The 21793-nt window shown below is 40.3% G+C and overlaps 3 protein-coding genes and 1 non-coding gene across 4 annotated transcripts in view; 1 reads left to right on the forward strand and 3 right to left on the reverse strand.

The window, feature by feature from the left end:
- The window catches only part of ddx18 (DEAD (Asp-Glu-Ala-Asp) box polypeptide 18), an 8842-nt gene extending 5536 nt beyond the window's left edge, over nucleotides 1-3306 (reverse strand). Inside the window, exons 1-7 of the mRNA XM_054787128.1 lie at nucleotides 3143-3306; nucleotides 2638-2823; nucleotides 2435-2560; nucleotides 1985-2120; nucleotides 1740-1840; nucleotides 1368-1567; nucleotides 86-200 (exon numbers count right to left, since the gene is read on the reverse strand). Coding sequence (XP_054643103.1) covers nucleotides 86-200; nucleotides 1368-1567; nucleotides 1740-1840; nucleotides 1985-2120; nucleotides 2435-2560; nucleotides 2638-2823; nucleotides 3143-3248 — 970 coding nt within the window. The 5' untranslated portion in view covers nucleotides 3249-3306. The remainder of the gene's footprint in view (nucleotides 1-85; nucleotides 201-1367; nucleotides 1568-1739; nucleotides 1841-1984; nucleotides 2121-2434; nucleotides 2561-2637; nucleotides 2824-3142) is intronic.
- On the reverse strand, nucleotides 2229-2361 carry LOC129188249 (small nucleolar RNA SNORA13). Its single transcript, XR_008572577.1, has one exon. It is a non-coding gene; the product is annotated as a small nucleolar RNA SNORA13 (small nucleolar RNA).
- A 509-nt stretch (nucleotides 3307-3815) lies between the features above and the next one.
- LOC129187604 (uncharacterized) lies at nucleotides 3816-8283 on the reverse strand. Its single transcript, XM_054787131.1, has 3 exons — nucleotides 8035-8283; nucleotides 6490-6647; nucleotides 3816-6410 (listed from the first exon to the last, which is right to left on the reverse strand). Exons 1-3 carry the CDS (start codon nucleotides 8210-8212, stop codon nucleotides 5742-5744), a joined length of 1005 nt encoding a protein of 334 aa, XP_054643106.1. The 5' UTR covers nucleotides 8213-8283; the 3' UTR covers nucleotides 3816-5741.
- Nucleotides 8284-9140: 857 nt separating this feature from the next.
- On the forward strand, nucleotides 9141-21464 carry LOC129187931 (actin-related protein 3). Its single transcript, XM_054787779.1, has 12 exons — nucleotides 9141-9290; nucleotides 12126-12181; nucleotides 13093-13217; nucleotides 13945-14055; nucleotides 15122-15217; nucleotides 15361-15468; nucleotides 15850-15993; nucleotides 17471-17644; nucleotides 18896-18988; nucleotides 19155-19280; nucleotides 19394-19477; nucleotides 21176-21464. Exons 1-12 carry the CDS (start codon nucleotides 9247-9249, stop codon nucleotides 21269-21271), a joined length of 1257 nt encoding a protein of 418 aa, XP_054643754.1. The 5' UTR covers nucleotides 9141-9246; the 3' UTR covers nucleotides 21272-21464.
- Nucleotides 21465-21793: the final 329 nt, after the last annotated feature.

Genomic DNA, 21793 nt, shown 5'->3' on the forward strand with positions numbered 1-21793 from the left:
TTAAAGGGAAAAAAAATGCCAAAGACGTTAAAACAAGTGAAATAAAAAGAGATAATTAAAAAACAAAACAGAAACACAAACATACTGGGCAGCAGCTTGATGATCTGTTTCAGTTCCTCCTCGAAGCCCACCTCCAAGATGCGGTCAGCCTCATCAATAATCAAACACTGCAAGTTCTTGAACATGAAACCCGGTGTGTTCTAAAAAGGTACACAAGTCATTGTAAATGTCACATTTGTTAAGCAGCGCCACCCCTGCATGTCAGTGATACTCAACTTGGATGAAGAAACAAACTGTACTCTCTGGCAACCTGCAGCAAAAGTAATGCTCCGATTTTTTTGAAAGCTAATTTGGCCACCGGGACACTTACAAAAGAACAGATAAAACAGCAAACGCAAATACGTACATACAGAAATGACATGCCATCATCGAAGTCATGGTAATCCTCCTAAATTGAATTTAGACAAGTGGGCTTCTTGTTAGGGCGTACACACTGAGCCATGTTGGCCTCTCCTGGCCCCCCCTGGCATGCGTTCCTTCAAATTGACTATCCGTGCTACAGCCGGTTTGCTTATCCCATCACTTCTATTCTGCTGTATTAGTGCAATTTCCCCGACTTTGTGGGTTACTTCCAGTCTTATTTTGAGCCATTGTACTTATTCTGTGCAAGGTGGCTGACGTCATTAGTTACTTGCAATCACATTCATTAAATGACACATCTTTAAAACAAATGTAGTCGCTCACCCGCGACTACATTTGTTTGCGGGTTTCACTTTTGGATTATTTTGAGCCGTGGTATATTACTTATTCAGTGAAACTCCCGTTTTCGAAAATGTACACAAATATTTTGCCTCCGTTCGTGTACAACAGCATGGTGTGCGTCCTGTCGGGTTATTCATACGCTGTATGACTCCAACTGTGTTCGTAACGTACATTTATCACAAAACGTCATTGTTGGCACGCTAACAAAATGGAAACCGGAACTGAAAGTCCTCGTCTCCCAGCTCCGTCATCCACCTACGACGACATCAACGCTTGACTCGGTTCTGTGCCAACTAACACAGTTAAGCCGCAAGTCTAAGCTTTTCTTTTCATCACGACTGCAAAACAACACAAATGGACCAAATAAAGCTGCAAGTGCTGGCATTTTGATAAAAGGTGAGAAACACCATTGAATTCCAGTGGTCTCAGTCGGTTGGAGCTGGTCGATACTAAATGCGCCAAAGTTTGTGATAAAGGCCAAGAGCAAGTGATACAGCTACAGCGAGTAAACAAGTCTGCTCTGGTTACGCTATCTAACACGTGCCAAGAGAGGCCTACGGTATATGTAACTACATCTAACACACTGAAGGTAGACGTTAGTTCACCTGGAGGTGGTCCAGCAGACGACCGGGTGTTGCTACCAAAATGTTGACACCGTTGGCTAGTTTTTGGGCCTCGGCTGAGCGGTTGCTTCCGCCCATAATCAGGCCATAGGTGTGCACGTGGTGTGTCATCAGTTCTTTCAGGACACCGTACGTCTGCATTGCCAATTCGCGTGTGGGGGAAAGAATCACGACACCAGTCCCTGCAGGAAGAGCGTCAGGACAGAGAATGAACCCAAGGTAACCTGACATTTTCATTGCCAGTATATGTAAGGGCATCATGACAACCAATTACCCTATTGACCCGAATATGAGAGGATCGCCTTATAGTCGAGTCAATAGAGTAATTATTAATTATGAGTGAACAGTCATTACCATTTCTGGGCATAAACCTGAGTTTATAGATGAGCTCTATGGAAGGTATGAGGAAGGCCAAGGTTTTACCACTTCCCGTTTTGGCAGCAGCCAGCACATCTCTGCTCATCAAAACACAAAACAAATCAGAATCCACACATTCACACATTCAATCATCAGTTCAATGTAGCTTTTACGTGGATACACACGTCACAAACCCTATAATAATGAATTGGTTACAAGTGATTGACACATAGAATGCCCACCTTCCCTCTAGCAGAGGACGAATGCTTTTGTGCTGGATCTCAGTCATGTGCTCAAAGCCCATCTCCTTCACTCCTTTCAGTGTGTTCTCGCTCACCAGCCCATCAAGAGAGGCAAAAGACGTGTCCTCAAACGCTCCTAACAGAAAGACAAGCAGATAACTGAGGTTGCCAGATACGGTCATTTGGAATGGTAGATATGTGATTAATATTTTACAATATGTAAAATGTAGGCAGCTTCAATAAAACATGTCCTTGCAGTTCGTCATGTCAGACAAGTCAGCGATGACTTCTCAAAAGACAACCACAAGAAGTCGATGTGCGCCTTATTTGACACCCCTTTCATGACGGGAACATTGAAAGGGCAACACTTAAAGGCAACGGGGTTCATGTGAGTGCTGCAGACTTGTCAACATTGAAGAAATATTATACTTAAACTATACTAGTACTAACCTGTCAAACCAGATGGTAGTTCAAGTTGTTTCTCTTCCTCATCTTCTAGGACATCTAAAGACTGTTCCTCACTGCCATCTGCCTTTTCCTTGTTTACTTGGTCTAGACTTTTGGGTTTCTTCTCAGCTATGATGAGGTTGAGACAGTATTCAAATGAGTAGGCACAGTAAATTGTAATATTTACACTTGAAGAGTTGTGTTACCTGGCGATTCAGGAGCCTGAGGCGCCTTTCTTTTCTTTTTCTTCTTTTGCTTGAAAGAGCTTTGCTCTGCATTTGTTTGAATTTCAGACGGGTGGTCGTCGCGCTCGTCCTGGCAAAGTTCGGTTTTTGCTGTGCTCGGTGATTCTGCTTCTTGAGGAGATTTATCCTCCAATCCATTTGATGGCACTGCGAAAAAGGTTGCAACGTCAGATTGTTAACAACATCGATGCTGATGTATTTACAATACAATATCTGAAGGTGTATGCATGTCATTATGTTTATATTCGGCTCTATCGAAATTAAAGCACATGCTCACTAAATTTGTGCAGACGACTACTTTAATGTAAGACAAATGTAACAGAGCCATAATAACGCTTAATGTTGGTCGTTCTTTATTTGCATATGAAACCGTATAATCCCGAATTGAAGCTAATGTCACAAGCTAATGAAGCTAATATAGCCGAACGTTGCTACAAAAAAAAACACTTTAGTGTTTGACACTTACCAGATTCTTCCTCTTCTGTCTGCGTCCTAAGTAACTTTCGCTTCTTATTTTTCTCGTTTCTTTTTTGGATCTTCTTACGGATAAGTTTCATCTGTAGGTCCGCCATGGTGACCACACGTGTATGCGTGTGCTGCTCAGGACCAGCTCAAGGAGCCGCCTAAGATTTGCCTGACTGAAAATGTCAAGGACCCCACAACGCAGCGCGCAAACTGCCCAACTAAAATTCTTCGCAAATGAATAAATATGAAGATGACTCATTTGCAATTTGACAGTTTCCAGCTATCCTATAAAACTCATAGGATAGGATAATTTATAGGTCAAGATTATATCCATACATTTGACCTTTTTGTAGTCTTTCCATTGAACTGTGAATGTGGAGCAACTTACTGGCACTCCTGTAGAATTCTAAATGATATTTCATTTCCAATTATTTTAACAAACAACATACAACATACAAGTGGCATCGTATAAATCACAAATATAAGTCACCATAACCAAACTAAATTATGCTGCCACCAATGCCCAATAGTGGCGTGTGGCACTCGCTATGCTCCAGAATGTCAGGGGTAATTTTGATGAAATCTAGTGAAGGCATGAAAGAAGAGTGTTCTTGGCTTTTGATGACAGAATTCTTCATGTTTATGAATCTTTTGATAACTCTTTTGCTAATGTATTACTACATGCCAGGGTTTCCCCTAGGATTCTTTGAAGCTGTGGTGGCGGGCAGCATGGGAGGGCGGAAAGCCGCCGCTGTGTCATGCCACTGCAATTTTTTTCTTATTATGACAAATACATTTTTATGACTTATTTATTACGAGAACTTATTTAACTTTTTTCAACAACCAGCAGAACATGAACCGAGAACATTGCAAAACTGTTAATGTAATGGCAAAGTTGCTGAGAGCACTCAAAGTGAGAGTCTAAAATGTCGAGCCCCCTTTTGGTACCTATTTAGTCCAATAGTACTACGTGACTAGTACAAAAAGTACAAAATGTTGTACTATTTGACACAAACATAAATTTGATGCCTGTTTTAGAGTGATACAAATACATAGGAAATGAATTGCTGAGTATATATTTTTAGTTGAAAGTAACAGTTCACAAAATAAACAATTGAAATATTTTTGGCATAGAAATCTGTCCTGTATAAACAGTACTATAGATTCAGAGTCCAGGGTTATGACAGCACAGGTGTATCCAACTTGCAGCACTATTACAGCTAAGCTTTGACAAAAAAGAACGGTGAGCTATTTGTTTTATGTGACTGCCAACATTTAAATTGTACTTTTAAGCGCATCTGCACTCATTGTGCTCATTTGTCATTAAATACTGGTGTCATGTTTGAATAGAACACAAAGAGGTGACGCAAATACTGTAGTCTTCGGTGAACTACTCAACGTCGGCTGGTGTCCTGCTAGCTTATGAGCTACCTGTTGGAGACCCCTGTAATTTTAAAGCTGGACACAATACATGCTTTTGTTGAACAACTTAGACACACATCTAGTTTCTTGAAGACAAGCCATAAGTATTATAACGATACCAAGAGAGCAACATTCTTAAGTGCACTTTAGAAAAGTAAGTTAGCTCGCCCGTGGGACAAAAATGAGCTAGCGAGTTGTCGCCAGAGAGGCAGTGAGAGCCAGGCAAAATGTGTAAACCAAAATGCCGGAAAATGGGATGAGATTGAAAAGTGAGTGATCACACATGCTGGCATAGACAGGCTTAGCATGTGACAAGCTGTCAGTTGACTACACATTTTTCAGGCTATACTCTCGATAATAAGAAACAAAGTGAACGTCAACACAAGACATGTCGCTTACTTTAATTTGGTCTTACATACACAAGTGCCAACAGGGCAGACAGGTGATTCCGGTGCATACTTATCAAAATAAAGCGCAGTGAAACATTTTTATGATCTTGTTTTCAAACTAATTGTGGTCAAAATGGGTGTAAATAATAAGCTATATATGTATCTACAGTATATACCATATATGTCCATTCATACAATATATTATTTAAAATTGTTTTCAAGTTTTAAATGAAACCCTCATTTGTAAGGTGTAGCGGCTTTTATTTTGTTTTGGTGCTGCGCCACGATCAATTGCATGTAACGGAAACCCTGCATGCCCTTCAGTGTTTTGGTGTATCTGCATTTTTGACTATATTTCTGACACTATAAAACCATTGTCAACAACACTGAAAGGCTTAGGGTGGAACGGTACATCGGATTTTTTGGTGCTGCGGCACAGAGGCGTGCCAATTTTCCCCACGGTACACATTAAGTGAGGGACAGGAAGTGAACAAAAAGCCCAGTCTTTGCTTAGTGGGAGTCATGGCGATAGTGCCAAGGAGAAGGCGGAGCTGGAACACCAGCAATCTGCGTTTTTCTCTGTTTCATTGGAAAAATGATTCAACTTTAAGCTGTTTACATATTAGCAGTTTTAGTATTTTGTTCCCCTACTGTACCCAAAATGAACGGAACCGTGACCTTAAAACCGCAATGATGCCGTACCGTTCCATCCCTAGTAACGACGTATTATTTGAGAGTCCTGCCAGAATCATGCATTCTAAAACATTAATTGGTTGAAAAATTGAAACATCAAAGCACAGGAAGCGTCTCCTCCTCGTTTTTAACCACCTGTGGTTCTAGTTCTAATTTGATCTCAGAAACCTGTACCACAGCCTGAGGGACACTACCACCCTTCACCTCCTCCTGTGTGGGACCTGCTTGGTTCCTGCACATCCTCTCCATGTGCTTCTCAGGCCCCTTGTTCGTTCTTCTAAAAACTCTGTGCGAGTATGACGCTTGGGGTCTGAAGGAGCTGTGCAACGGTGCGGTTTCTCCTTGGTGTGTAAAGCACACCTGAATACGTCTCTGCATGTCCTCCTCCACTGCTTTGAACACCAGATCGGTGATATCTCGGCGAAGTTTCATGAGCACCATGTGGTTTTTAATCTGTCGCATGTCCGCCAGCATGATGTTGACAAACTGCTCGAGTATGTTGTCTTTAGGAAGGTTTGCTGCTGCGAATTGATCAGAAACATCCGGTGAAACTTTGTCACCATGAGGCTCAAAGCTCAAGGACGTGGCATCTGCAGGATGAGGTTGCGTATATGGACAGTTGGAGGGATTTGAGGTGGACGCCCCAGGTGTAAACCTGTCCTCAAGTGTCTCATCAGCATCCAATGTACTTCCCGTCTCGTGATCACCACTCCCCTCAGTCTCGAGCTCTCCGTCGTCCTCCTCATGCTCATCAGACTTGTCTTCCTGCAAGAGAATTGTTCGGGAACTTCAAATCAACAGTCAGGATCTGCAGGGGAACCGTGACACATTGGTCTCTACTTACTGGACAGCAATCGCTTCGTCTACGAACAATGTACGGCCTCAGAAAGTTCAATTTCTCTCTCAGCATCCTTTGTTGAAAAGTGTTCACCCTCTCTGGGTGGCATAACACCCGCCCATACTGAGTTCGCAGAGATCTGGATCTTCTCTCAACATCAGATACTGGTGTGAAGAGATATAACTAGGTCAACATGGCAAAATGGCATATAGTGAGAACAGTCAAATTACAGTACTTGACACCCTATTAAAGTACTTCATTGTTACATGGCTTTAAGGTTTGGGAGCAATGAACATCACGCCTCTATTAGGCACTCTTGTCTTGTATGTACATTCTAAAATGGACAAAGTGAAATCATTTGGCTTTTGCTGTATATTTTATTCTATTTTGACAGCTGTTTTTATTCTTTGTTATTCTATTTTGTGTTTTTATTCAGGGTGCCGTGCTGTAAACTGCATACGATGTTGCTGCTACTGGAACCTTATGACACCAAAACATTATTTCCGCCGTGAAAAACAACATTGAAAGGCAAACTATTATTTACTTATTTATTTATTTATTTACAATTTTTGTCACTTCTTCTGTCTGGAGGAGGAGGAGCAAGTGGCGTCTAAACCGGACAGCTCCAACCGGAACGCTTGTCGTGTTGAAGGCTTTTGCTAGAACAAGCTTGTTCACATTTCTAAAAGACACCAATCGCCTCATCAGATGATTGCCAAACTTCGTGGGATCAATGTTTCAACACTGCCCCGCGGATGGAAATATAAAGTCAAAAATCCATACGACGTTCGACCGTGGAACTTCTTTTATTTTGCAGTGGCCATAAAGCTGTCAGTGTCACTATCAGTCAAACAAAACATACTTGTGGCCAATTTTGTGTGTGTTAGATCATAATTATCACAACAGTGAATCAGTGAATGTTATTATTGTGTTATTGTTGTGACTATGTCACTGTCTTGGCTTTGCTTTGAGTTCAAACATGTTCTGGCCGTGACGTCACATCCAAGATGACGTCAATCCAGAAAACTCGCTGGGGGGGCGTGTCAAAATCACCACTTAATTTCACTCATATTTCATAGTTGTTTATTCATCTATGACAGCAGTATGACAAAAGATTTTGTTATAGTTTTTTCCCAAACTTTTTTGGTGTCATGAGCACTTTAATTACGGCACACGCTCAAGGGATCAACAAAATGTTATCTGCCATAGGATAGTCACATGACTGTCACGTGACAACCACTTCAAAATGCGTCCTGTATGTCACATCGGGACTTACTGAGTTCAAGCCAAAGCACAAGGCTGTATAGGACACTTTTTTATTTTTATTTTTTACCACATTTAAAGCGTTCTTACTGGACATTTAAAGCGTTCTTACTGGTTAATATTGTATAATGCTAAGGACAATGTAAAACATTTCCTGTGTCGTCTGAAGGGTACTCGTCATAATCGTTAGCATTACACGAACAAGTCCATCTGCATCTATCCAATGTTGCACATGACAACACCTAACATTACACAAGTTACAGAAATATATGCAACTTTCATTCCTACCAGATTTTCCAATCAACAAAGCGCACTCGGACCACAGCTTCGTCTTCAATTCCTTGTCATAGAAAGACTCCAATGAGGAATTAAACAGACATTCGTGCTTTTTCCAGAAATCTATCAGTATGTTGTCCCTTTTGGCGCCCCAGTGTGGCCCACGAATCTGTCCACGGAAATGTGCCATATCCTGTACGTTATTTGTAAAGTATTATTATGAATTCACACACTCCTTCCCTCCACTTGTGTCTACCGCTTCTCTCCTTTGACTTCATCATAGAAAAGAAATACTGCCCCCAGCTGGTGAGGAGGACGGACAAACTAGAACGATCTCATAGTTTAATAGTTGGTATACATATACTGTAATGATTTTATGATACGGTATAGAGGTGTGGTGAGGAGGAATTAAAACAAACTAGAACAATAAAATAGTTAAACATGGTATATCATGATTTTATGATACTTGCAACGTGTGGTGAGAAGGAAGGACAAACTAGAACTCACGCGTGGCGCCCCCTAGAAAACATTTTACATACAAACTGGAAATGACTATCGTTTTATTCACAAATGGAGTGAAATTAAACTTATATGTGTTGTTGAGCCCTGCTGCGTCTAAAAAGGAATATTCCTGCCTCCTGGTTATTGACAGTGGTGCCTCTCCGGTGGGCAGATCGATCCAAAAATCAATACTGTCGATACCAAGACAGTATCAATATGGGATCGATACGAGCGCGATGAGATAAATATTTTTCAGTTCTTTTCAATGTTTCTTTTGACAAATATTGTTTTTTGTTGTGTTGTTGATACTGTTACTGTGTTGGCATTGGTAAACAGTATTTACATACTTATTTCAGTTTTTGTTTTTCTTTACTTATAACAATTTGCTTTATTTTGCTCAATTATATATAATACAAGGCAATGACTACGATTGTAGAGTGTTCAATTGTTCACAAATAAGATTCTTGATAAAACATGGTTTTGCCTAATATTTTGTCTTTAGTCTATTTTAATACTCCAACAAAACAGGATTGCTGTCTTCTCAGGTGATACCTGACAGCCGGCCTCCGCCATCTTGCCTCTGCTTTCCTACCGGAAGTACTCTACGGAAGTGGAAACGTCACTGTGCGGACTCGGAGTTCCGCCTGTCGACAGGTCGCCCGCTGATACAGCCGGTCTAAGATCTAATTTCAACTTTTGTACACAACAGAAACTGGGGAAAATATGGCTGGGCGGCTACCGGCGTGTGTCGTGGACTGTGGTACAGGGTAAGCCGTTTACTATACTACAAGGCAGTCACCATAACGGGGTGTGTATAATGTCTGCATATGCTCGCGACTAGCTAACAGCGCAGCGCAGCTTTAAAGCATGAGTTAAACACGTTCTAACGTTAAAGATACTCTCATGTGTTTGGGCCCATTACATGTAGGCTAACGTTGGTCTTCAGCAGTGATTTAGCACCAGACTGGATGTGATTATGATACAGACCTGCCAGAGTTATTTCTTATCTCTCATCGGTTTGATTAATTTAGCAGTAAACAAAAAATAAGTTTATTGTTGCAGCCAGTATGTTAAATGTCACACACTCGGTCTTAAATGAATGAACAATTTCGAATATGACTATTTCGCGCATGCGCAGTAACAACCCTTCCGCATTCTTTTTTTTAGTCCATATATGGTTATTAATCGCATTTTGCGACATTTTGATTGTTTTGGTACATTTTCCTCCTTCTTTGGACTATTTACTCCCTTTCCTCAATTCCATCTTGTGCGCATTTGCATCTCGAGCTTGTTTTCCAACATCTGACACAAGTACACAGATTTATTTATACAGTATATTTTGTTCTCGCATTGGCGGAAATGTCATTTTAGAAATATGTTGTATACCACCTTTGCTGTTATTTATAATTTATAGTCTATTTTTCCAGATAATTGTACCTAACAGAATCTACAAGCTCCGTTTTGTAGATTTTGCTTTCATGTAGAGGCTTGAAGGAGGCACTCCTAACGTTCCATACCTCAAAACATCCCCCTCCTTTATTGCTGTAAACCACACAGCTTCTTTCAAGTATACAGGCAAAGTAGGAAGTGCATCTCAGAATGAGGTAACCCTATGCTATTTTAGGTGCTTTTATTAAAATGTTTTTACTTGTCAAACACTTAAGTTGCACAATATTTGTCCCAATATCAATGCCTAATCAGTACCAACTATTGTTGATTAAAAGCAGGAAGTGTAGTTGCACACAGTATTGCACTCGCAGTCCCATGCTTCTACTATTAGAACACTCTACTCCAAAAATGCAACAAAAAATGCATAGTAAAAGTTGTTACCTATAACATGTTTTTTTTTACTTTAAAAATTTGGCATGCATGAGAAAATGGAAAGGCTCTCTTTGACCACATGGTCATTTATTAAGAATTGTATTGCACAACACAGCAGCAACAGAACCGGTGTTGTAAGAGTGGTAAGGAGCAAACTGCTCAGCTAGCATTAATAGCACTTGTGAGTTCATTGTAAACAACACAAAGCTACGACAAGTAGCTACAACATGACGTCCGTTTGAGCTGCTGACTGGTGTAGAGGAAAGCGGAGTTCAAACTGCCAGCCTTCTGGTTACGAGATGAGCCACTGTAACTGGCTCATCTCGTAACCAGAAGGCTGGCAGTTTGAACCCCGCTTTCCTCTGAACCCTGAAGTTATCAGGATCTGCTGTCTTTGTGGTCCAGTCTGACATTAAAAAGTGGCTTAATCACCTGAACACACAACAATGTCTCCAAAGACCAAGAAGAATCCTAATTTATTAACAGTTGTTTCGAATTGGAATTCAAGTTGCCTTAAGTCGACTTCAACCATCCATGCATAAATATGTTCCTGCAGACTTGGGGTGTATTTTAAGCCTGTTGGGGCATGTTGAAGTGGGCAAGCTGGGACTGTTCAATGGTATTTAAAGATTTCTGGGAGTCTGTTTTTGTTGTAGAAAAGTCATCTGGCATCGTGTCTAAATGGCGTAGAGTGGCATCACTTTGGACACTCTCAAAGTTCAACAGGAAAAAAATGTTATTTGGAGGGTTGTTTTAAACAGGCCACAGATGAGTCCGTACCTAAAGTCAAATCTTTTTAGACATCTTTGAATGCATTGTGAAAATTTCTCACAAATTTGACACTGAGTTTTTAATGTACAGCGATTGAAGAAATGTCATAATCGCAGTTCAGTACGTGCCTTGGTGTTGTTTTGCACTACCTCAAATTCAGACTGCAAAAGGGACTGTTTGCATCTGACTCAAAATGACAACGTCAGCTCTTAGCAAAGGCTCCTGCACATGTGTGTGTTACCTGGGTAACCGCACAGTGGTTAGCGTGTTGGCCACACAGTCAGGCCATCAGGAAGATCTGGGTTTGTATCTCATCTCTGTGCGGAGTTTGTATGTTCTCCCCATGCGTCCGTGGGTTTTCTACGGTTTCCTCCCACTTTCCAAAAATATGCGTGTTAGTTAATTGGAGACTAATTGTCCATAGGTATGAATGTGAGTGTGAATGGTTGTTTGTCTTTATGTGTGCCCTGCGGTTGGCAGGTGACTAGTCCAGGGTGTACGCCCGGGATAGGCTCCACCATACCCCTCCCACCCGATTGAGAATAAGCGGTATAGAACATGAATGGATGATTCACCGCTTGTCCTTGAATGGTGTAGATGGGTCCCATAGCCAAACCAGTTGAGAACCACTGGTGTGGGAAATTGGTACGCTTGTATGCAGACCTGATATTCTGTACTGAAAAATCCAGTAACAAATACATGTAACATTACACCCCGACAGGAGAGTCTGCTCTTACTGATGTTGAATAATTAATGTGTTTTTTAACTTACAATTAAACATCTTAGGTTTTTTAGGTTACAGCATTCATTGTAAGCAGTCTTTTCAGTAGTTTCTCTTGAACAAACTGCAGACTTGCCCTTCCCTTTGCCTCCCCAACTGATGGACCACTTAAACAAAAGTCACACTTTAAATGACCAGCCAAAGATGATTCTCACTGAAATAGTTTTACACATACACATACAGTATGTGGTTTTCTTTTCATTTTGTTTCTACTTATGCTCTCTTGCAGTTATACCAAACTGGGGTATGCTGGGAACACAGAGCCACAGTTCATCGTTCCATCATGTGAGTTTCACCCTCTCAGGGATTTAGCTAACGCTACTTGCTCAGCACGCCACATAGTGTAGTGTGCCTCTCAGAAGAGGAAGTGTTTCACTTCTGATCCTTTCAACTGAATATGTTCCAATAATGGTAATGTAATTCCATTATCAACAGATTTTTTTATTTTTTATTTCATGCATTATGGTTTAAAATTTGGGATGCACTGACGCCAAAAGATCAGCAAATGTAGCTTGAATAATGTCAGCGGATGTCACTGTTGCCACACACGCACACACAAGCCCTCAGCCTGCCGCATTCACGGCTTCACAGACAGTTGGACAACACAAAACTCTTAACATTGCACATAACTTCTGGGTCACTACATTATCAATATTGCTGATCCTCTCTACAGACAATTATGTTATTGTAGTGATGGAAGTTTTGTGTAGTGTTCAGAGTTTGTGATGTCTGACTGTTTTGTGTAGTCATGAACGCATCAGGCAATGCACGTGTGTGTGTGTGTGTGTGCAGTGCTGCATGTGTGGAGACAGCTACGTTTGCTGATACTATTTGGCTACTGTTGCCGAAAGTCTTCTAGCGACGTTTGCTGACAACACTAAAGCACAGACAAGGCCCATGGATTGGAAATCTCCACAGGTGGTATGGGAAATTTGTGAAATATGTTAATCACACTGGTATTGGAACCTGATCCCGATGCTGGATTGGCCCATTTGACTTTCAGCATATCATTAAACACAGCACCTGATAATAGTCACCTTTGTTTCTTGTTCATTTTGATGCCTGGTACAACTAAAGGTAAATTTGTTTCAAGAGGTATAATGATGACAACAAAAATAGCTCATATCAGTTTGCCAATCAAATACAGAAACATCTGTATCCTTTGCAGACTCTCATGAATTGAAATTTGTTGTCAGGTATTGCCATCAAAGAGTCCGCTAAAGTTGGAGACCAAGCTCAGCGAAGAATGATGAAAGGGGTGGATGACCTGGATTTCTACATTGGAGACGAAGCTGTCGATAAGCCTACATATTCCACAAAGGTACTTCAGCCTGACTGTTACGTTTGATAACTGCCACCTGTCATAATAGAAATCAATACAAAGACTCCGAAACAACCAATGGAGTCAAAACCAGTGGCACCCTTGCTCCCTCAACTGTTGTGTGCGATAAAGAGACGGGAGATCTGTCAAGGTTAACAGCACATCTCTCTTTGGTCTTGCCCGTGGTGGTGGATAGGTTTGAATGCACTGAGAATGTTTCTGTGACAGTCTTTTATCCACATAGTGAGTTGAGATTAGGAGTACTTTTGTAAAAGGACAAGACTAATTTGTTTCATGGACACATTACTGATCTGTGGAGGTTAAATTGCTTGCTGGTTGGTACGCAATCACTTATTTCCCTCAATCAAATAGAAATTCATTTATCATCTTAAGTTAATGTTTTGTTTTTTTTTACATTCTGTCTCACTGTTGAAGTGAATCTACCTGGACTGTTTATATCTTTGTAAGGGGGTAAATCAAATCAGCAGGGAACAAAATACCATCTGATATTCAGGTCAGTATGTTTATTTACTGTCTCTTTGGGAACTCTGCTGTGCTTCTTGGGAGCTTGGCTTCAACTGGCTTCCACATAATTTGAATCCTGATTTGGACAATGGTGTAACTGTCATTGGATGTGCTCATAGCTCTTAAGACCTTTTTCACAATATTGTATACAGTAGTATGGCTCATTACACATTTTTATAAAACCAAATGTTCCTATCAACAGTGGCCAATCCGCCATGGGATTGTAGAAGACTGGGACCTAATGGAGCGCTTTATGGAGCAAATCATCTTCAAGTACCTGAGGGCCGAACCTGAAGACCACTACTTTCTCCTGGTGAGACCACTTCTATGCTCATGGCAAACAGTGTCAACTTAAAAATGTTTCATCCAAATGAAAAATTGTAACCTTCTGCCTCCTGTATGGCTGAATTTGTTTGGAGGCAGGAAGAGAGGGGACAGAACAGCCATGTGGATGCTGATTCATCCTAGTTTGTTATTGTTAGCGCTGCATACTTGCTCACTTGAGCTTTATTGTAAACTTCAGTAGCAGGTGCAGTCATTGCACACACTGCCCTGGCTCACTATCTGTTATGGTTTTCCGTTAAACCATTCCCATTGCAACCTTTGTTAACTAAGGAACCCTTACATTACAATATTTTTGTAACAGACGCTGCCTTTGTAATTTGCTTCTACTTCTCTCTTGAATTCAATAGTTTGTCAATCACTTTTTCATAAGGTTCTGGGACTTGCAATTTTTTTTGCAGTCGACCGAAATAAAAAAAAAACAGATGAATATAACGCTAAGAAATACGTAGTGCTCTTGACTGCCTCATCAGCTTACAGCACAGTGCTTGAAAGAAAGGAGGGAAGGAGACAGATACAGAGTTGTTTATTGTTCTGTGTGCATTCTATGAACGATGATTTAAGCATTCCCTGGCAACTCTAAAAGAACCACTATCCATTCCTCACACAGACAGAGTCACCAATGAGTGGACACTTTGTTTGGGCAGTCAGCTAGTTTGTTAGGCGCACTGTTTGGCCGTACGACAAAATGAAAACTGAGACATATTTTTGGCAACGGTTTTTGTTGAAAACCTGGAGGTTCCACCGTACGTATATACTGTTATTAATTTTACAAAATGCATAGCACTATTAATTCTTCATATATTGTACACATGTATCTAATTACTTTTTTTATTACACTTCTATTTGGATTTTTACATTTATGCATGTTTACATGGAACATGTTCACTGTGTCTTTTTTTTTTTTTTTTTTTTTTAAGCTGCACAAAATAACCGTGCCTATGCAAATGGTAGTAAGTCCAGAAGACAAGGTACACTGTCAGTACTGTTAATAATGGTTGTGTAATTCCTGTCTGTATCCCCCCCCCAATTTACAGACAGAGCCTCCTCTGAACACACCAGAAAACCGAGAATACACAGCTGAGATCATGTTTGAGTCCTTCAATGTACCAGGGCTGTACATTGCTGTGCAGGTCAGGCATATATGCTTCATTCTCTCAGCTTGTTAAAGAAAGAGGCTGTTCACCTGAATGATAACTTTGACGTTTGATCTTTTAATAATAACAATTGCAACCTTTTCCAGTGTGACTGACTACGCAGTATTTGTATGTGTCAGGCCGTGCTTGCTCTTGCAGCATCCTGGACGTCTAGACAGGTGGGAGAGAGGACATTGACAGGCACAGTTATCGACAGTGGGGACGGTGTCACCCATGTCATTCCTGTGGTGAGTCATGTTCATTCAAACTGCTTCTAAAAGTTGTATTTTTCTTGTCTCACTGCGTGTGCGTGTGTGCGTGTGTGTGTGTGTGTGTGTGTGTGTGTGTGCGTGTGTGCGTGTGTGCGTTTGTGTGTGTGCCACCAACATGAAATGGGTGGGGCAAAATCCACCCGGCAATTTCCCAGCTTTGGAGATAGTATCAGATCTGGAGCCGAGGCATTTTAACTTCCGATACCCTCCCCTCCCATCTTGCTGGGTTGAAAGCAATTGTTGCTGTCCAACAAGTGTTGTGTGTTGTACTGTTGTGTTGCATCATAGGTACAAAGTTACTTGTAAAGTCAAGGTTTTACAAAAACTGAAAAATACTGTTTTTTTTTCCCAATTCAGGCTGAAGGTTATGTTATTGGCAGCTGTATAAAACACATTCCCATCGCAGGACGAGACATTACTTACTTCACACAGCAGCTTCTAAGAGAGAGGGAGGTGGGCATCCCACCAGAGCAATCACTGGAGACAGCCAAGGCAGTCAAGGTACGGCCTCATCTTTTTCACCTGACCTTATTTATTTTTTATGAAGTTATTTATTTTTTTCTGGGATGCAATGAGTGAAGCTCTAATGTGTACAAAGTTTTTGTTTTGCGTTTTCTGTGGTTTCCTTGTGACAACACTAGGTGGCACTCATACTCTGTTTGAAAACGCTTGAAAGGGTTGTCTATAGAAATTATCTCAAAGAAGTGATTGTACCCCTTGTGTTGGTAGCTATTTACACAGTAACTGTTGACTCATTTGCAAGTCCATACTGCTATACAAGCTGGACACTGGAAAAACTAGTGTATATCCAAGTTTAATCTTCATTGTACTGTCCCATTAGAATATATACGTACTGTAATAAAAATGGTTGCTCACTTTTATGAGTTACTTTGTAAGAAATGTCTTAAATTTCACAGATAGTGCTGGACCGTCTCTAAAATCAAACAAGAGAATAACGTATTAACTTACAATGTGATCTGTGTCTGTCATACCAGCTAGCATATGGGTGTCTAAACCTTTGGTGGTGGGCCACTTCAGGAGAGCCGCCAGGAATTCTGGGCCCCATGGGGGAAAAAAAAAAATCACAATCACAAATCAATCTTTGAAGCACTGTAAAACTGAACATACAGATATAAAGCATGTCAATAATAACTTCCATAAGATACAAAATATTTCTCTTTGGCATTCAACATGACGAAAATGTATTTGAACAAATGCGCTAGCTCAATGTTAATTTACATTGAAAATCCCACATACACACATGCTAGCAATTAGCGATTTAACATGGCGAATTCGAACACCTCCAAATATGACAAATAAAATCGATAGTGAAGATGCACAATCCATTAAAAAAAAAAAGTACGTAATAAGCACAGTCAATACAGTCAAAATACTTTATAAGGCTCAACAAGAGACACGGCATTCTTGGCTGTGTCCAAATTAAATCTTAATGGCAGTAGCCTACTAACAAACGCTGTTGGTCGTCTTCTATGACAGCAGGTTTCAAATAGCACTCCATAGTGTTGCCTCCACCTATGCAAGTATTAATAGACACCCCACCACATTAACAATAAAAGACCCACGACCAACTGAAAACGGGTCCGTGACCCAAAAGCCAAGTTGAGATCACTGATCATCTGATCGGATCACTGATCTAGATCACCATGTTGAAAATGGAAACCTTTTAATATAATTTAATGTAATGTGTGCTCAGTTTTATATTATTGGTTGAATGGGATAGTTAGGAAAGTATCCATGCATGAAGCCAGAATCTTGTTGCTTCTCAAGCCAAATGTTGGTGAGATATGGCTAATGGACTGTAACTAACTGATGTTGTGTAAAAATAAGAAACAGAACCCAAGATCTTATGTTGGTACCTTGTTGCAACAATTGCCTACTCGCATTCACTGAATGAATCAAGTCTTCTTGGTTTTCCTCTGCAAATTTAAGGCTGGTATAAATGTTCACTCCCTGTCAGGAGCGGTTCAGCTACGTGTGCCCAGACCTGGTTAAAGAGTTCAACAAATACGACACAGACGGCTCCAAGTGGATCAAGCAGTACACAGGCATCAATGCTGTCAGCAAGAAAGAGTTCACTATTGATGTGGGCTATGAGCGCTTCCTGGGGCCTGAGATCTTCTTCCACCCAGAGGTTAGTGTAGAAGAAGAAAACGTTGGAAAAATGCAGTAAAATACAGTGGAACCTTGGTTAGCGTCATTAATCCATTTCAAAAGGTGCAACTCTAACAGAAATGTACTCTAACCAAAGAAATTTTTCTCATAAGAAATAATGTAAATCCAATTAATTCGTTGCAGAAAGCCAAAAATGTTAACACAAAACATGTTTAGCATTTTTAAGATTATAGTTTTACATGCAGAAAACAATGAAATGTGCTTATAAATACATAGAAATGATGAATAAAAGGGATAAAATAAACATTTAAGGTTACTTTTACCTTCATTGAAGACGTGATTCTTGCCAAAGACACAATGTGGCAGTGCGATGGACATGGACACCACCTTCGTGTTGGCCATGAGTTACTTATTAGTTCAGTAGTGTTTCTTGCCGTAGTCTCTGCTATTCGTTTGACAATGTCTGCAAAATAACCCAAAAAGGAGCCAAAGAAAGTGTGAGAATTTTGATAAAGAAGGTGAAACACGACTGAATTCAAGAAATAAATCCACAGCAAAATACAAAGCTTGTGTTCGTGTTTATCTCGCTGCCACGTCATGGCTTTTCAACAATCATGTCTTCAGTGAAGGTCGAAGTTCATTTATCCTTTTCATTCGCCATTTTTATGTATTTAGAATTGTTTTATATGTGTAAAATGCCAATTGTAAAACTATAAAAATGTGTTTTGTGTTAACATTTTTGAGACATGCGGCGTAACTGTTGTAGTTAGCAAAGAACTACAGAGCCAACCTTTGATATCATAGACGGGCGACAGAGCGGACTTCCGCTTTCTGTTTCCATGTTTTAGCAACCTGCTAATAAAGATGTTTTGTGATAAAAAAATACATTAAGGACACAGTTGGAGTCACGCGTTTTATTAATAACAATGACAAGGCGGGCGGCAAATGTTACGCTAACCTGGCCAACATTTTTACATGTATATTTTTGACGTTAACCGGAAGGTTTTACTGTACTGTAAAAAGCCAGCTATGTCTTTTCCCCTGTATCTACATTGCGTAATTAAATCAAAAACGTTCATACTTTCTGACAGTTTTGTCCATCTTGTATCCCAACACAAGAGGACACTAGTTGTGTCAGGACAAATGCCGTAAAAGGAACGGAAATGTAGAGGTTATTCCCCTCACATGTAATCTTAAGGTTTACTGTATTTTATTATAGTCTATAGATCTCTTCAGCATGTTGGATGTCGTCTTTGTTTCCTACTACTAGTTTGCCAACCCAGACTTCACCCAGCCCATCTCTGAAGTTGTTGATGAAGTCATCCAGAACTGTCCTATTGATGTCAGGCGTCCTCTCTATAAGGTAAGCTTGCATGTACTTAACACGGCACAATTACATATCAGTCATGTTTATTTTGGAGGACACCATCTGCAAGAATGCTCAAACTCGTCAACTTACAACAAAACCTGCTTTTGTTTTTCCTGGTTGGTTGCCTGTTTTTTCATTTCTCTAACTTTTTCTTGGTCAGAACATTGTTCTGTCTGGAGGCTCCACCATGTTCAGGGATTTCGGCCGCCGTCTGCAGAGAGACTTGAAGAGGACGGTTGATGCCCGACTGAAGATGAGCGAGGAGCTGAGTGGTGGCAAACTGAAGGTGAGCGTCACAACAAAGACGGCAAAGCACATACTATTTAAGCAATGACATTGATGAAAGGCTCAGAAGGGTAGACAACATTTTATAATCCTAAACAATCCTTCTCTCCTTAGCCCAAACCAATTGATGTCCAAGTTATTACCCATCATATGCAGAGATATGCGGTCTGGTTTGGAGGATCAATGTTAGCATCAACTGTAAGTAGCAAACAAAAATACACACATACAGGTCAGATTAGAAGTTTACATACTCTACACTCATCATAGACTTGATTGTCTGAAGGTTTTATTTGGTTCTTTTTCCAGGATGGAATGATAATACAAATTTAAATGTCATTTATTTTAAAAAAGAAAAGAATTGGGTGCACAATGTAGAATTTATTTAGGATTTTCACTCATTTACACAAAGTTCACATTTTACATCCAGGCTCAAATATGTACATACAGTACTGGTGCAATGGTACAGGTCTCTCCCCAAATTCTGTATTATTTATTATTATTTTTATTAAAATATTTTTTAAATCAAGCATGAAACTGTAATTGCAATCAACTGGCAGGTAATTCCCCATATAATACAATTCTCAAATAAAAAATAAAACTATTGATACAGATACAGAAAAATTGAAGGATGTGGGGGGACCACTTTGATGTGTATGGTAATGATGTAAAGATGCTAAAACCAATCCGCTGTAGGTCAGTTTATTGTACTATAAGCTGTATCAGCTTTGTGTTATTGGTGACAAAGCAAATTAGTGGAATATCTCATAATATAGTTTAAGGGATGAGATCTCGCGAGACTAAAACGTGACGAGATTACTCGTTTGAAGAAAAGCTGTATCGCGACAACAGGGCAGCCAGAAGCCAGACTGTGAACTACGGCATCGCTACTATGAATGATAATACGGTAATATGGAAGTGGCAGTGCTAGAAGCTTTATTGGAAGCGCACATTAAAGTGTTTTAGGCTCACCTTGCAATCCAACCTACCTCAGTGTTCCCGGCGTCAGCGAGTGACTTGTGGCTGTTTTTTTTTCCATCGCAGTTAAACACCTGCTTGTTGATGTCCACGCAGAAGCTGTAGTAATTCTACATGTGATCAAATTTTACTTGAAGGCATAGTTTGGATTTTTTGACATGAAGTTGTATGACATCCCCATCAGCAGCGTCGTGCATAAACAGACACTTACCCCAGACCAAGAGGTTCAATTGAAGCTCATTGCATTTGGCTCAGCGGCAACTTTCAAGTACCGGCGATCATCTGTTCCATTTCATAAAAAAAGATCTGACAATTTAGCGACATAGTCGCTTTATTTGGCGAGGAAGGGTGCGCATATAAATGTTTCTTGTGTCATGCATTTATTCGGTAATTAAATACAAGCCATCAACATAGGTGGACCCGTCTTAAATGGCTTATTGCGTATTTACTCTTATGTCTACTACATTGAGTTATAGGAGTCTAAAGATAGCTATAGGGGTGTTACTTCATGTCTAGAATGCTCTAACAATGTTAAAAAGCATATTTAGAAGGTCGTAAACCGTTTTTCTATGCTCTAAATATATTCCATTTATAAATAAGGAATCCTACTTGGCGAAAATAAATTTATCACGGTCTGGTCTGGAACCAATTAACAGCTATAAATGAGGGATTATTGTATGTCTCACTAGCACAATACTTGTAGCTTATTGTGTTGAAAGTACAGCCACTGGGTATCAATTTGAACTTTAAAGGATTGACACAGCACTTTAAAACTCCTCCAATCATGTTTGTAGCAGTTTGATTTGAAATAGAAAAACCAGGAGAGCGCACGCTAGATTATGCTAAGAAATGTTTTGGAATGGTTCTGTTGTTTCTGCTACCAGCATGTATTCTAACTCATCGTTAACTGTCGTTTCACAGCCTGAGTTCTACCAGGTATGCCACACCAAAAAGGACTATGAAGAGATTGGGCCGAGCATCTGTCGCCACAACCCTGTGTTTGGAGTTATGTCTTAACCAGTCTCACAGCAGGGGGTACAGGTTGTGTCAAGTATGCGTTGGGAGGTGGTAGTATATATAGACAGAAAACAGGAAACCAGTATGTCTGCATTATTTTCTCCCTAAATCTTTCTGCTTTTTGTTTCTTTTGAGAAAACGAGAAATGGTTTGGCAGCTTTTTGAAACCATTTGCTATTTTTTGGGGGGGGGGGGGGGGGGGGATTCCCTAAACTCCATGCAGTGAGTGGTGATGGCGAGCGATCAAGATGATCATAGTTTTGGCATTAAATGCACATCTCAAGAGCGTCTGTTTATATTTTGTGCACATTTTTAATGTATATCCAGGATGAAATCAAGGGTTCACAACCATTAAACGTAAGAGCAAGTGACTGTTTGAACTGAGGTTGCAGCCTTGATATACGTACTCTATTTTCCCAACTTCCATAACTGCCATTATTCCCATTGTGTCTGCAGTCTGCTCATTTCTCAAGCATCAATCGTATTGGCTCTCACTTCAAACGATGATGCAGAAATGATGAG

Source organism: Dunckerocampus dactyliophorus, chromosome 9 (assembly GCF_027744805.1).
Source record: "Dunckerocampus dactyliophorus isolate RoL2022-P2 chromosome 9, RoL_Ddac_1.1, whole genome shotgun sequence".
Classification (NCBI taxonomy): domain Eukaryota; kingdom Metazoa; phylum Chordata; class Actinopteri; order Syngnathiformes; family Syngnathidae; genus Dunckerocampus; species Dunckerocampus dactyliophorus.